The 12,972-nt window shown below is 39.3% G+C and overlaps 1 protein-coding gene across 4 annotated transcripts in view; it reads right to left on the reverse strand.

Moving 5' to 3' along the window:
- Positions 1-3,978: 3,978 nt before the first annotated feature.
- LOC131236139 (disease resistance RPP13-like protein 4) overlaps positions 3,979-12,972 on the reverse strand; it is a 53,297-nt gene continuing 44,303 nt past the window's right edge. The window contains exons 3-6 of one of the 4 annotated variants that reach the window (XM_058233282.1): positions 9,134-11,745; positions 7,566-7,613; positions 5,438-5,539; positions 3,979-4,421 (exon numbers count right to left, since the gene is read on the reverse strand). In XM_058233282.1, the coding sequence (XP_058089265.1) occupies positions 4,390-4,421; positions 5,438-5,539; positions 7,566-7,613; positions 9,134-11,745 (2,794 nt within the window). In that variant the 3' untranslated portion in view covers positions 3,979-4,389. Of the gene's footprint in view, positions 4,422-5,268; positions 5,540-7,565; positions 7,614-9,133; positions 11,746-12,972 lie in introns of those variants that run through there. The other 3 variants (XM_058233281.1, XM_058233284.1, XM_058233283.1) reach the window with 3 other exon arrangements.

Genomic DNA, 12,972 nt, shown 5'->3' on the forward strand with positions numbered 1-12,972 from the left:
AAGGCGAATCCGCGGACTCTAGCTAAACGTGGATACAAACAAACCTGGTTGGCTAGTGGCAACTCAAAAAATTTGAACATAACCCTTTTTAGCCGCTTTTAAAAGGTATTGCAAACCAATGAATAACATATAGCCAAATCAAATCATAAACATCTCCCTCCTATCCACAAAGTGGGAGTGCACAAACTTCCTCCCTCTCTCCTCACGACAAACTGCATTGAAACGGGGATCAAGCCCATGGGCAGCATTCACAATTACTGACACCCATGTACTATGTAAAATGCACTAGGAGGATGGGCCTGAGCAGCCCAAACTATTCATCATCGGCCCTCACCCAACTGGGCCCAAACAACGGGCTTAGATTTCAACCTCTTGGGTCAAGTTTAGTCGCCCAAGCTGTAACCTTTAGGGTTGGGGCACCAAAGCTGGGCCAAGCAGCTTAGCTCATTACGACCTCTATTACTAACAAAGACCCAACTCGAAAAGACAGTGTTTGGTTGATCCATTTGCCATACGGTTCGGTTTGAATTGTGTTGGTCAACCCGAAATTGAGCGGGTTAGGTTTCGGTCTACTAAGCCACACCCAACAGGTGATGAATATGGTCTGCATATATATGCTATTTATATATCTTTTCTATGAAGTGGAAATTTTATTTTTTTGGAATGTTTACTTTATTTTCAAATTTAATTAAATGGTCAAATACGTTGGGTTTAGGTTCAACCACTTATAAGATGAGTTTGAGTGGGTTGATATTTTTAACCTGTTTAATAAATCTTGATTGATCCTCGTTATAATCCAAGCCTAACCTAACTAGAACTCAACCAGACCAGACCCACTCTCAGCATTAATATTGTCCCATGAGCTCTACTAAGTCCACATGCATACACAAGGCAGGTTACGTACACGCCATCACAGGTTCCGCGTTGGTCAGCGGGTGCAATATGAAAACCGTCTATGAAGTAGACCTGACCTTGTACATGTTCTCATCGAAAAATAGATCTGGTCGATTAAGCAGGTGAACCGTGATGTCATCAACAACAGAACAGTTTAAAAACCTTCAGCCAGAGTTTTTCTATAACTAAATAATTTATTTTATAAAACTGTGGCACACATAATGACGTGGATGGACCTGATTCTTAGGAAAAGTGCATCTACATATAGAGTAACAATCTATCTATTTATCTATTGACAAAGTGGGCTACACATGCACAAAGAAGCAGACACTAAGAAGAATGAAGCCAATGATCTACGTGCAAGATAAGTTACATATGTAAGACAGGTACATCTGAAGTGGGGTTGGGCAGGGCTTGTCCGAGCCGGGTCGAGCTAAAATGCCTCTTCCCCATGCCTGGCTAGAAAATTAATTGGACCGTGCCTTCTAAGCCTGAGGCAAGCCCAGCTAATAGGTCCAAACCATGTCCAGAGCTGGGCCACGTTCATCGGGCCAGCAAGCTGGCTGACCCATCTCCTCTCTGAATGCAAAGAGGATTGGAACCTCATGCCTTTCACATCAATTTTCTGTCTTGGAAGCCGCACTTTATTTATCCTCATCACAGTTTTTGAAGTTTTTAATGGAAGCATATATGAGGTACTTCGAATAACGTATTCCGGTTTGCAAGATATGCCTGTTTTAGTGTTCTGATGGTCCTGATCACTTTCGCCTTTGATCGGGCCTTCTCTGTTCCATCTTGAACATGAAAGTGTCCGCGACCCTCTCTATAGCATAATCCTTCACAGGAAATAGTTTAGTCAAGTGTTTAGCAAAAGGACCGGAGCTCCCTTCAGTTGTTGTTGTCACTGCCAATGCCACTTTTTGGTAACACTCTTCTGGGAAGGTCCTATGTTGTCAGGCAAATTGATCGATGAATGGAAGCATTTAGGATGAAGCGAATTAAATTACAGGGCACATATAAGCAAGCATGCAGCCAGCTGAAAAACTACTAGGCATGCTAGCATGCACGTCTCTTAAAGGCTTCCCCTTCCTTTCTTGTGCTACATGAGAATGGGGAGAATAATCTTGATTCAGATTTGGGAATGAGTTCAATTAATCAATCATCGAGTGATTTGGTGTAGTGAGGTAGCTAGATGCATCATGCCTTACTCGGATGAAGAATTGAAAGAATCATACCTAGCTGGCCTCCTCATCAACTGTCTTTCAAACACACCTCACCGATGAGAAGCATTGAGGACTCACTCTGCATAAATTGACTAAATGCAGAAAGCCTTTCACTAGCAGGCCATCGTGTTTTTCACAGGTAACCTTAGTCCAGTATATCAGAAAGCACATCCATCTTTCCTAGACATAAGGAGTTAAGACTCAACCTTGATATATGAGCAAGGTCAAAGCATAAACACAAAAGCGAATATCGTTCAACCCACATCAGACCCTGTGATTGTTGTTCTAACGTGAAAACACAATGACAAAGGGGCGATTTTTTAATAGGAAAAAGAAAGGATCTACAAGGTCCCAAATGAATTGAAAAAAGCATTTTCTTTTAATGTGCCCTCAATACATAAGCGGCCTTTTTTTTGACTTAATAAGTGTTTTTCAGCATCAAAATGATTATTACGTGAAAGGTGCTAGCATGTAATGGCTCCATAGGAACTAAGAGATTACCCCAAAGACGCCTTCAACATACAGACTGACCAGCTAGGCAAAATAATCACAGTGGTCAGAAGAATCAGAATGCCAACCGTCACCTAGATAGGGGCAAAGGAAAATCAAAACAGAGTCCCTGTCCATTCCTAGCTAGGGACGGCCAGAGGTAGTACCCAATCAGCATCCCCCTTATCCACGGTAAAGCCCCTATAAAGAGAAGAAAAAATATATAAGTGAAAATCACTAATCTATTTAAAATAAACTGCCAAAATCAGGTGGGGTGCACAAAGGTAGGCAATGTGGTGTGGGATGAAATTGTTGACTAGAACAGCTTGTTCCAATTTCTGTTATACTGTTCCAATTTCAGTAATGCATAGGAGAGATAACTAAGCCCAGTCGGAAGATTCTTCAATCATTTAAACTGGTGGCCCATTCCAAGTTTGACGTCCGTTGTCCATCTATAGTCATTGAAAATCTCATCAAGTAGTCAGCCTTAACTTTCCAACCACTAGACTTTTGAGAACTTGCTCTAGGTGGCCCAGCTGAATAAGCCAGTCCAGTCCCAAACCGATATAGGCTGGTGTATATCGGAACCAAAAACCTTGACCAGAAGTAGAGAAATGTATGCTTTGAATACAGAGGGAGCCAATGTCAATTCCCTGTTTTTATTTCATTTGAGAACTCTTCCTCTTGTATTTCCTTCATGAGAGTGTTTCTACTGAGCAATAATCCCTATCATATGCTTGCCAACTCTTGCATGGGGATCATGTTGGTTTGTAGGGATGGCCGACCCCAAATCTCATTGATCAGGTGATCTCTAACTATACAGGCCGATCAAATGGGTGGGTCTCATCAGTCTTCATTCCTTAACAGTTAACAAATGGTGGTGACTCTTTAAATGCACGCATTGCATAATTGTATAGCAGTCTAGACTATCCAAATCACTGACCCAACTGTCAATGCGAGCATAAATAAAAATTTTGCACCGGTAAGATAATATTAACCATTTGACTTTTCCCTTCAAATTTGGACCACTCCCTACTGATAGCCATCCATTTGATGGCCATTAATTGGTGATTATTGTGATTTTAGAGATATGCTTCATCCACAATTTGGATGGTCTAGATGTACATTAGTATCACATGCGAGGAGGATCAGTCTACACATAGCTGTAGCCTAATTAAAACATTCATAGCCAAAACCCCAAGAAATTGATAATAAAAAAGAGAAATAAAAAGAATTTCTGTGTGTTTGGAAAAAGTAGATGGTTAATGAGAAAAATTACAACATTGAATGGCATGATTGGTCGGATGTGGCCATCAGACACCATAGAGAATCATGGAGATTGTACAAGAGAAACCGTGAGTATTACCACATATTTCAAGAAAGGTTCTGAATTTCCTGTATTCACCACCACCAGTGGCTTGAATACTCTTGATTATACACACTCGAAGATATTCTCAATATTCAATTTAAGTCTTTTAAAAAACACAAGTGCATACCATGGAAAAATGCCATGTAAATCTACTAATATCAATGAAATGTATCTAATAGTGAAACCAAGTACATCCCCAGGTATCAGAAACTATCAGTTCCAAAAGTTTATTGCCTACAAATATATTATAAAAAAGAAGTTTAAGACTTCTGCCCATCTAAGAGGAGGAACAAGAGTTCACAGATTTATCAATGGAGATGGGAAGTTGAAAGTGAGAAAGCTGATGATGAACATTGGATGATAAGCGCCAGAAATTTTGCAGTTGCCTGTAGATATAAATCTCCTTTCCTCAAGCTACTTGGAAAAAATCTCCTGAATCGATGTACCTTTGCAAAGAAAGCATAAAGTGAATACCGATTAGCCAGATCCTGACTTGGATGCGAAATGCATCTGTATGCATGTGAAGGTGGTTTCTGTAAACTTAGCCAACCAAATCATTTCTCAAATCTGAACACTCCAAAGATAATGATTGCTATGCATATGAGCCATTGCTATGCATTTCTAAATCAGTTATTTTATTTTCATAAATGAGTGGCCCACCTAATGAATTGTCCTACTTGTTTTTGTTATGGTCATATATGCATTAGAACCATCAATGGATTGCTCATCTGTACCATACATAAAGTGGGAAGGTCCTTGTAGTCATACCACTACAAAAAGAAATGGTAACAAAACAAGAAAGTTGACAAAGCAGAGCCATCAGAACCCCTTTACTATACATGGGTCAATTGAGTCCATCTAGTAGGACCCATCTCAGATCATGCTCCCCAATAAAAATATTTTGTTAGGCAATCCAAGCTTAAATTTCTTCTCCTCTCACCAAATGCGAGCTATTAACCATTTTTTAGACCGTTGGTTCAGAATTTGTCAACCAGATGGGTAGGATCATCTAATTTGTGTATTTCTATTTATTTTCCATCAACAACATGAATTAAATGAACGTACTGAATTGACAAGTCACCCCTGCCAAAATGAACATGGAATATTGAAAAGTAAAATTTGTAATGACTCATGCTCAAATTCAAGATTCAAATAATTAATAATGCAGATTACAAGAAAGTAACATGTCTACATGGTAGTGGTAAGAACATAAACAGTTCAAATCAATCTAAGAAAGTACCTTGGCTATTGCCATCCCCATAAAAATACACCCATCATGTCTCCTTTCTATTAGAATTATTATATAACCAAAAGCAGAACGAGTGGGAGGATTATAAATTCAGTGAGTGCATACAAAAATGGTTATTCCCTCCACGTGTGCATATGAAACATGGGACCTATGATGTTGTGAGAAGAGCATGTGACAGATGATTGATAAAGAAAATGGAAAAAATCTTATCACCTTCTTCTTCCCTGGCAAAAGAATAAAACTTGTCACCTTCTTCTTCTCTGGCAAGAGAATAAAACTTGTATCCTTTTTCTTCTTCTTCAACAGCACCCGTAGCTTCAAAGAGCAAGCATAAAGAGTTAGAGGGAGATGGAAAAGAGGTTGGAGATGTCTTCAAAGGAATTTAGGTGTGGCTTGGCAACTAGAATTTTGAAGAACCCACATCCAGCAATTGGATTCTTAAGAATTTCAGTGTATCAAGTTGTTTTTGATGACTCGAAATTTGAATCCAATCTCTGAGAATTTGAAAAGCTGCGTTTAGAAATAATTATAAATCGGTTAAAATCAGAAATTGAATCCTGGCCAAATTCCAAGTTGCCAAAAGTGAAAATTAGCTCTAAAAGAATCTCGATCCTCTGCTGTTGGGAAACAGGGATTTCCTACTTACTGCATTTTCATTGGGATGTAAGCAATCCCTGTTTCCCAGCAACAGATAATCCGGACTCACTCTAGAATTAAATTCTAATTCCAAAAGACAATGATTTGGAAAAAAAATAAAAAATAGATACTCTAGCAGAGTGTCATCGATGATAATCAGTCACTTTAAAAAAAATAAAAATCTATTATTTCTATTTCAACAAACAAGTGTCTTAGAATTGGCGTTTAGGATTATTGGACCAATCTAACTTTTGGGCTATAACTCATAGACAGTGGTTCTAACTTGAGTTGATGCCACGTGTGCCATTTCTAAATGCCTGTGTATCAAGTGTCAAACATTGCTAGAGCATCAAATAGCTTGACCAGTAACATATCAGTCCGTCCATCAGAAGTGATAGTCCCACGATGGAGGTTTGCTAATTTATACATGTGGGCATGTATTACAACATGATACACGTGTGGCATCTGAGCTTTCCATTAGCTGTGATACTGTGTTTGGATCTAGATCGCCTCGCATAAAAGTCAGGTCAGTTTCGACAACTCAGATGTGCAACGTATCAATAGTTGGCTGGTGATCCCAACACAAGCCAGGTAGTTGGTGTTAAAGCTCAATGGGTACAGCGTGATCAATGTATTTTATCCACACCATCCAATTAAATTTTCAGCTACTTTTAGAGCACAAGCTCAAAAATGAAGAAAATCTAAAGCTTAAGTGGACCACGCCATAGGAAATAGCAGGGATTGAATGCTTACCCTTGAAAACTTCTTGGGGGCACAAAAGTTTTTGATCATGCTGATATTTGTGTTTTGCCTTCATATATGTCAATGTGACCTAATCAACAGGCTGGGTGACAAAAAAAATATCACTATATATATCGTTTCTATACATTGATGCCAAACATGTCTTGGTTTCTATGCACTTGGCTAAATATATCGTTTCTCAAATTTGAACACTCTAAAGATAGTGATTAATTAGAATAAACGAATAAACCGCCGACAAGTAGAGCATGTGAGCCATTGCTATAATTTTCTAAATCATGTTTTTTTAATTTTATTTTAATAAATGTGTGGCCCACCTGATGAGTTGCCCTACCTGTTTTTGTTATGATAATGTATGCATTGAAGCAACAGATGGATTGATCATCTGTAACAGGGGAGGTCCTTGTGGGCACATCACTACATAAGGAAATGTAAACAAAACAAGAAAGTTGACAAGGTAGAGTCATCCCTTTACTGCACATGGGTTATAGTCACGTGTCAATTAAGACTGTCCATCTAGTACGTAGGACCCATCTTAAATCATGTTCCCTTCATTATTTCTTTTTGGTTATGTAAACCTAGCCTAAATTTCTTTGGATAGTTGGTTTGGAATCTGCAACCAGATGGCTCGGATCATCCAAGTTATATATTTTTAATCATGTTTCATCAACATCAGGGGCAATTAAATGAACATACTGAATTGGCACATCACCTCTGTCATTTGTACTATGGAAAGGTCTCTGTAATCCTACACCGGTTCCACTAGCTTTGCCATAATTTCTTCTTTCTATTAGAATTATTATACGACTAAAAGCACAACTGATGGGGGTATTTATCGAATCAGTATTGGGTTCACACACAACTGATGGGGGTATTTATCGACAGCTAATATTACCTGAAGGTATTTGAGCCAAGAATGTCGTCGGAAAAGCATGTACATACATACCTGCTTCTTCTTCTTCTACTTCTTCTGCGACACCTTTAAGACGCAAGCCTAAAAAGGTAGAAAAAGATGGAAGTGAGGTTTAGAAATGTCTTCAAAGGAATTTATAGGTGGTTTTGACACTTGAAATTTGAAGTATCTACATCTATAGCAATTGGATTCTTGAGTATTTCAGTTTGTCAAGTTGTGTTTAACACCTTTAAATTTAAATAATCTCTAAGAATATGAAAAGTAGCTTTTAGAAAGAATTGCAAGTGGTTTAAAATTAGAAATTGAACTTTGGCCAAATTCCGAATTGTCAAAAGTGAAAATTAGCTCTAGAATTAAATTTTAATTTCAAAGGACAATAATTTGAAAAATAAAAATAAAAATAGAACTCTTTAAATGTCATCAATGATAATCAAGCACTAAACTTATTTAATTATTTGTCGATTGGATTGGCTTACATTTATTGGATGATTAAAACTAAAAAATATTCAATAGTATTTTTATTGCATCAAAAAAGTGTCCCCAATTAGAGTTTAGGATTCTTGGACCAATCTAACTTTTGGGCTTTGATACTGAGACAGTGATTCCATAAGTTAATTGGTTTAATTTGAGTTGATGCCATGTGTACCATTTCTAAATGTCTGCGTATCAAGTGTCCCATGTGGCTAGAGTATTAAATAACCTGACCAGTAGCATATCAGTCATATGTCAGGTCAGTCAAAAGTGATAGTCTGAACATGGAGGTTGCTAATTTACACTGTGGGCGTGTACCACAACATGATACATGCGTGACATCATAGCTTCCCATGAGGTGTGATACTGTGTTTTGATCTAAATCGCCCCATACAAAAATCAGGCCAGCTTTTCCAACTCAGATGGGCTACAATATATAAATACAAATGAATGGTTCGAGCAAAAGGAAAAAATAAAAATAAAAAAAATCAACAATTTACTTTGTTTTGTGTGGCCTAGCTGAATAGTGAGTACAATGTAGAGAAAATCTAAATAAACTCTGTGGGGCCCATTGTGATGTTGGTGTCTTATCCACACCATCCGTCTGTTTAATTACAGCTCAATTTAGGGCATGAGCCTGGAATTGAACAACATCCAGAGCTCAAGCGAACCACACCACATGAAATAGTGGGAATTCAATGCCTACCGTTGAAAATTTTGTGGGGGCTATAGAAGTTTAAGATCAAGCTGATATTTGTGTTTTTACCTTAGATCTATCCCATTGTTTCCTGTGGTGTGGTCCATTTGAACTTTGGATATGCTTCAATTTTGGGCTTGTACTCTAAAGTGATCTGTGATCTGGAAAAACAGATGAACGGTACACATACATCCACAGTGGCCCCACAGAGTTAACTCGATAGTCTATACTCTGGACGCAATCCGCTTCCGGAGATTGAATGGGTAATTCGCGGCACACTTGCCAGCACGGCACACGTACGAGAGTAATAAAGATAGGTATGACGTGGCAGAGTGCAGTGCTCGCGAATCGCCTCTTCAATGCCTCTAACGCAGGCTTCACAAATGGTTTTGGATATACAAAATTAATAAAGTTTGGGTTACCCTTTAATTACCTGAATCTTCTTCTTCTTTCCTCCATTTGTTCTCCTTCCAAGTATCAACTGTAACATCGAATGGGAATGACTTGAGCTTCGGACACTCCCAAACCTTGACGAGTCTTAAAGACGGCATTGCCCTTTGCATCCTCTGCCATTCCTCTTCCATCTCTTCTATCCAATATAGCACCAATACCTCCACTTTCCATACCCCACTCTCGCTGTCCCAAAATCTGGGACCCATCTCCCTAATCCTTCCCTCCCGACCACCAATGAAAAGACACTGAAGATTGGGAAGGGAAGTAGGACTGAGCCAGGCAGGTGTCCTTTCTCCTGGCCACTCCCAAATATACAACTCTCTCAGGGATTTAAGAGGAGGAGAAAGCTCACCTTCAATCTTCTTTACAATTCCATCTCTTTCAACAGAAATTCCCTCAAAATCTAACCATAGAATTTGCAGATGCTGGAGCATTGATAACACATTCCATTCCCCTTCTTCTATTTCTTCAACTGACTTTATCTCCATCCTAAGTTCTCTAAGTTTTGTCAAGCTCTTCAACTCCGAAATACCGGATCCATTTTTATTCACAGGACTAAACCATCCTAACCGTTCGAGATTTGAAAGCTTTCCAAGCCCTTCTGGCATGCATTCTAAAAACTGAAACTCAATTTTGATAGCTGTTAGCTTCTCTAATGTTGTGATTGACACAGGAAGCCTTTTCAAATTGGGGCAGGCCTGTAAACGTAGAATCCGAAGATTACGAAGATTTCCGATTGAATCGGGCAGTGATATTAAGGCAGAACTCTCTATGTTAAGATAAACGAGGTGCTGTAATGACCCTATCCCACTCAACCAATCTCTGCACACCACGTCTCCATCGAGATTCCAGTCTGACAGTGAAAGAGATAACACTCTCAACCACCTTACTTCGCATAGTTTTGCTTTTAGACTCGAAATCATCTCTATGCTCTGAATGTCCATCCCAGCCAACGTCCGCAGCTTGGTTGGACTGTTTCTGATGCTGTCTACAGCTGTATTCCGCACAATTCCCAAACGACGAGACTGCTCACTGAATGCGGGACTACCTCCACGGTCCAACCTCACAAAAAAGCTCTCTTCTCTTGCAATTCTTATTACCATATCTCGAACCATATCATGCATTTTGCAACTAACATAGCTTCTCTCAAAATCATCTTTACCCACTCCAAGTATCAAAAATCGATTAAATAATTCCGAAAGACGTTCTTTTCCCATCTCAACTGCCGTTTTCCCATTTTCTCCCCAAACAAAACCCTCACCAATCCACCAGTTGACCATGTCTTGAACACCAATTTCAAAATCTTCAGGAAACATGGCAAAGCACAAGAAGCAAGGTTTTAAATATGTCGGTAGCTCTTCATAGCTTAACTCTAGACATGAAATGATCAGTTCATCATTCTTATCGATTCCCAACTCCTTGCGCTCTGATATATCCCTCCAGTCATGGATAGAATCACTCTTCCCCTGCATCATTCCACCCACAACCTTGATTGTTAATGGCAGTCCCCCACACCTCGCAACAATCTCCTTTCCTAAGCCCTCCAAGTCTGGATTTGTGCACTTACCTCCAGTTCTTGCAAAAGCTACTTTACTGAACAAGGACCAACTATCTTGTTTTGAAAGAGTTTGGGGATAGTGTATGTGTCTGCTGGCAGCTCCCATTGATTTAGCAACCTCTTCATTCCTAGTTGTAATAATAACGCAGCTACCCTCCACTCGGGGCAAACCAGACTTCAAGCTATCCCACCACATCCCTTCATTTGTTTGCCAAACATCGTCCAAAACTACCAAGTATTTCGCATCTAATTTCCTGTTGAGACTTTCCAATAGCTCCTCAACATCCATTCCCCTCAGAGATTCCTCTTTTACATCTAGCTTTTTTAACATCTTCTTTAGCAATTCGTCCAATTTGAAACTTTGAGAAACAGTAACAAAAACCAAGTGATGAAAAGAGTTTTTCACACTCTCACTACGACATATCTTTTGAGCGAGCGTGGTTTTACCGATTCCCCCCATTCCAACTATTCCAATCACCGTTGAGGGTCCATCTACTTCTAAGATCCACTTTCTAATCTTCGCTGAGTCATCTTCTAATCCTACCATTTCAGCTTCATGCATTAGGATTGGGTAGGTCATTTGCATATTCCCACCATCTTCATCTTTGCCAGGTTGGCGAGGAGCTGTTTGCAAGTAGGACTTCATATTCTCCTTCACCTTCCTTACCCCTTGATTTATTTTCCTCAGCCGCTTTCCCAGCTGATAACGTGATTTCAAATGAGTAGGAAAGCAATAACTTGTAAAATTAGGTGCACACCCTTCGTGTTTTTTCTGGAATAGAAGTTGACAATCTGCTATTACATCTTCAGTGTCGTATACCAACTCTCTTAAGTTGCTCATTACCCTCTTGAGAATCTCATTCCTATCTCTTCCCTTCACCTGATCAGCTACCTTGAGATAGCTTTGCATGTACTGAAGCTCCTCCTTTGTTTCCTCAAACTGGTCATCAAACTCAAGTAGTTGACGACCTTCGCTAATGAGTATTGACATCAAATTATCCAGGAGAACACTGACAACAGCATCTGCCATTTTCCTGTGAAATAGTATCATACCATTATGACAATGGAATTCAAAACTAGGTGGAGGGAAAGAGGAAAAACTAAAGACTGTAGAAAATATTGCAATTAAATTGGCTACAAGAAAGTAATTGCATCTCTTTATGAGCCTTGGATCTGCTCATTTTTTGGGCTTATAACTCAAAATGAAATGGCCAAATGGATGAACCGGGTGGATAATCCCAGACATCACAGTGGCCCCCAGCCCCTGTTGAGATCAGGACAAGGAGAGTTGTACCCAATCTGCATCCGATTGGAAATGGTCACAACAGCATACAAAGGGCATGAGTTCATTCATGTTTCAGTCAGTTGTGACTATGAGGACCACCTCTATGTATGTGTTGTATATCCATGCCGTCCATCTGTTTTGCCAGCTTATTTTAGAACATGGTCACAAAATTGAATCATATTCAAATCTCAGGTAAATTACACTACAGGAAACTGTGATCATTGAATGCCTACCATTAAAAACTTCATAGGATTTACGGTAATGTTTACTTGCCATCCAACCTATTGATAATTAAGGTCACACGACCAGGATGAAGGGAGAAAAATAAATATCAACTTGATTAAAAACTTTTGTAGCCTACACAGTTTTTAATGGCCTATTACTACAGTTTCTTATGATGGTCTCCAAGGGGGCCGACAGAATGGTTTTTTACTACCATTTCTTATGTGTCGAGGAAGCAGATTAGGTGTGCCCCCCTCATCCAAGAAGGCGTAGTCCATACCGTGGGGCCCACCTTGATGTATTTAATTTATATCCATGCCGTCCATTCGTTTTACTAGATCATTTTAGGGCAAGAGCACAAAAATGAAGAACATCCAATTCTAAGGTGGACTATACCATAGGAAATGGTGGTGATTGAACCCTACCATTAAAAGCTTCCTAGGGCCCACTGTAATGTTTCCATAATGTTTGTTTGCCATCCAACCTATTGATAAGGTGACACAAGCGAAGATGAAGGGGAAAAAATAAATATTGGTTTGACCTAAAACTTTTGTGGCCCATTAATGATCAATAACCACTATTTCCTATAGTATGATCCACCTGAGAATTGAATCTTCTTCATTTTTGGGCTCATGTGCTTAAATGATTACATAAAATGAATGGACGAAGTGGATATAGAATACATAAATCAAGGTGGGCCCAATGGTAAAGGGCGGTGCGGTTGAGGCTGGGCAGTGCCTAATCCACTCCCTTG

This window comes from Magnolia sinica, unplaced genomic scaffold, assembly GCF_029962835.1.
Source record: "Magnolia sinica isolate HGM2019 unplaced genomic scaffold, MsV1 ctg240, whole genome shotgun sequence".
NCBI lineage: Eukaryota > Viridiplantae > Streptophyta > Magnoliopsida > Magnoliales > Magnoliaceae > Magnolia > Magnolia sinica.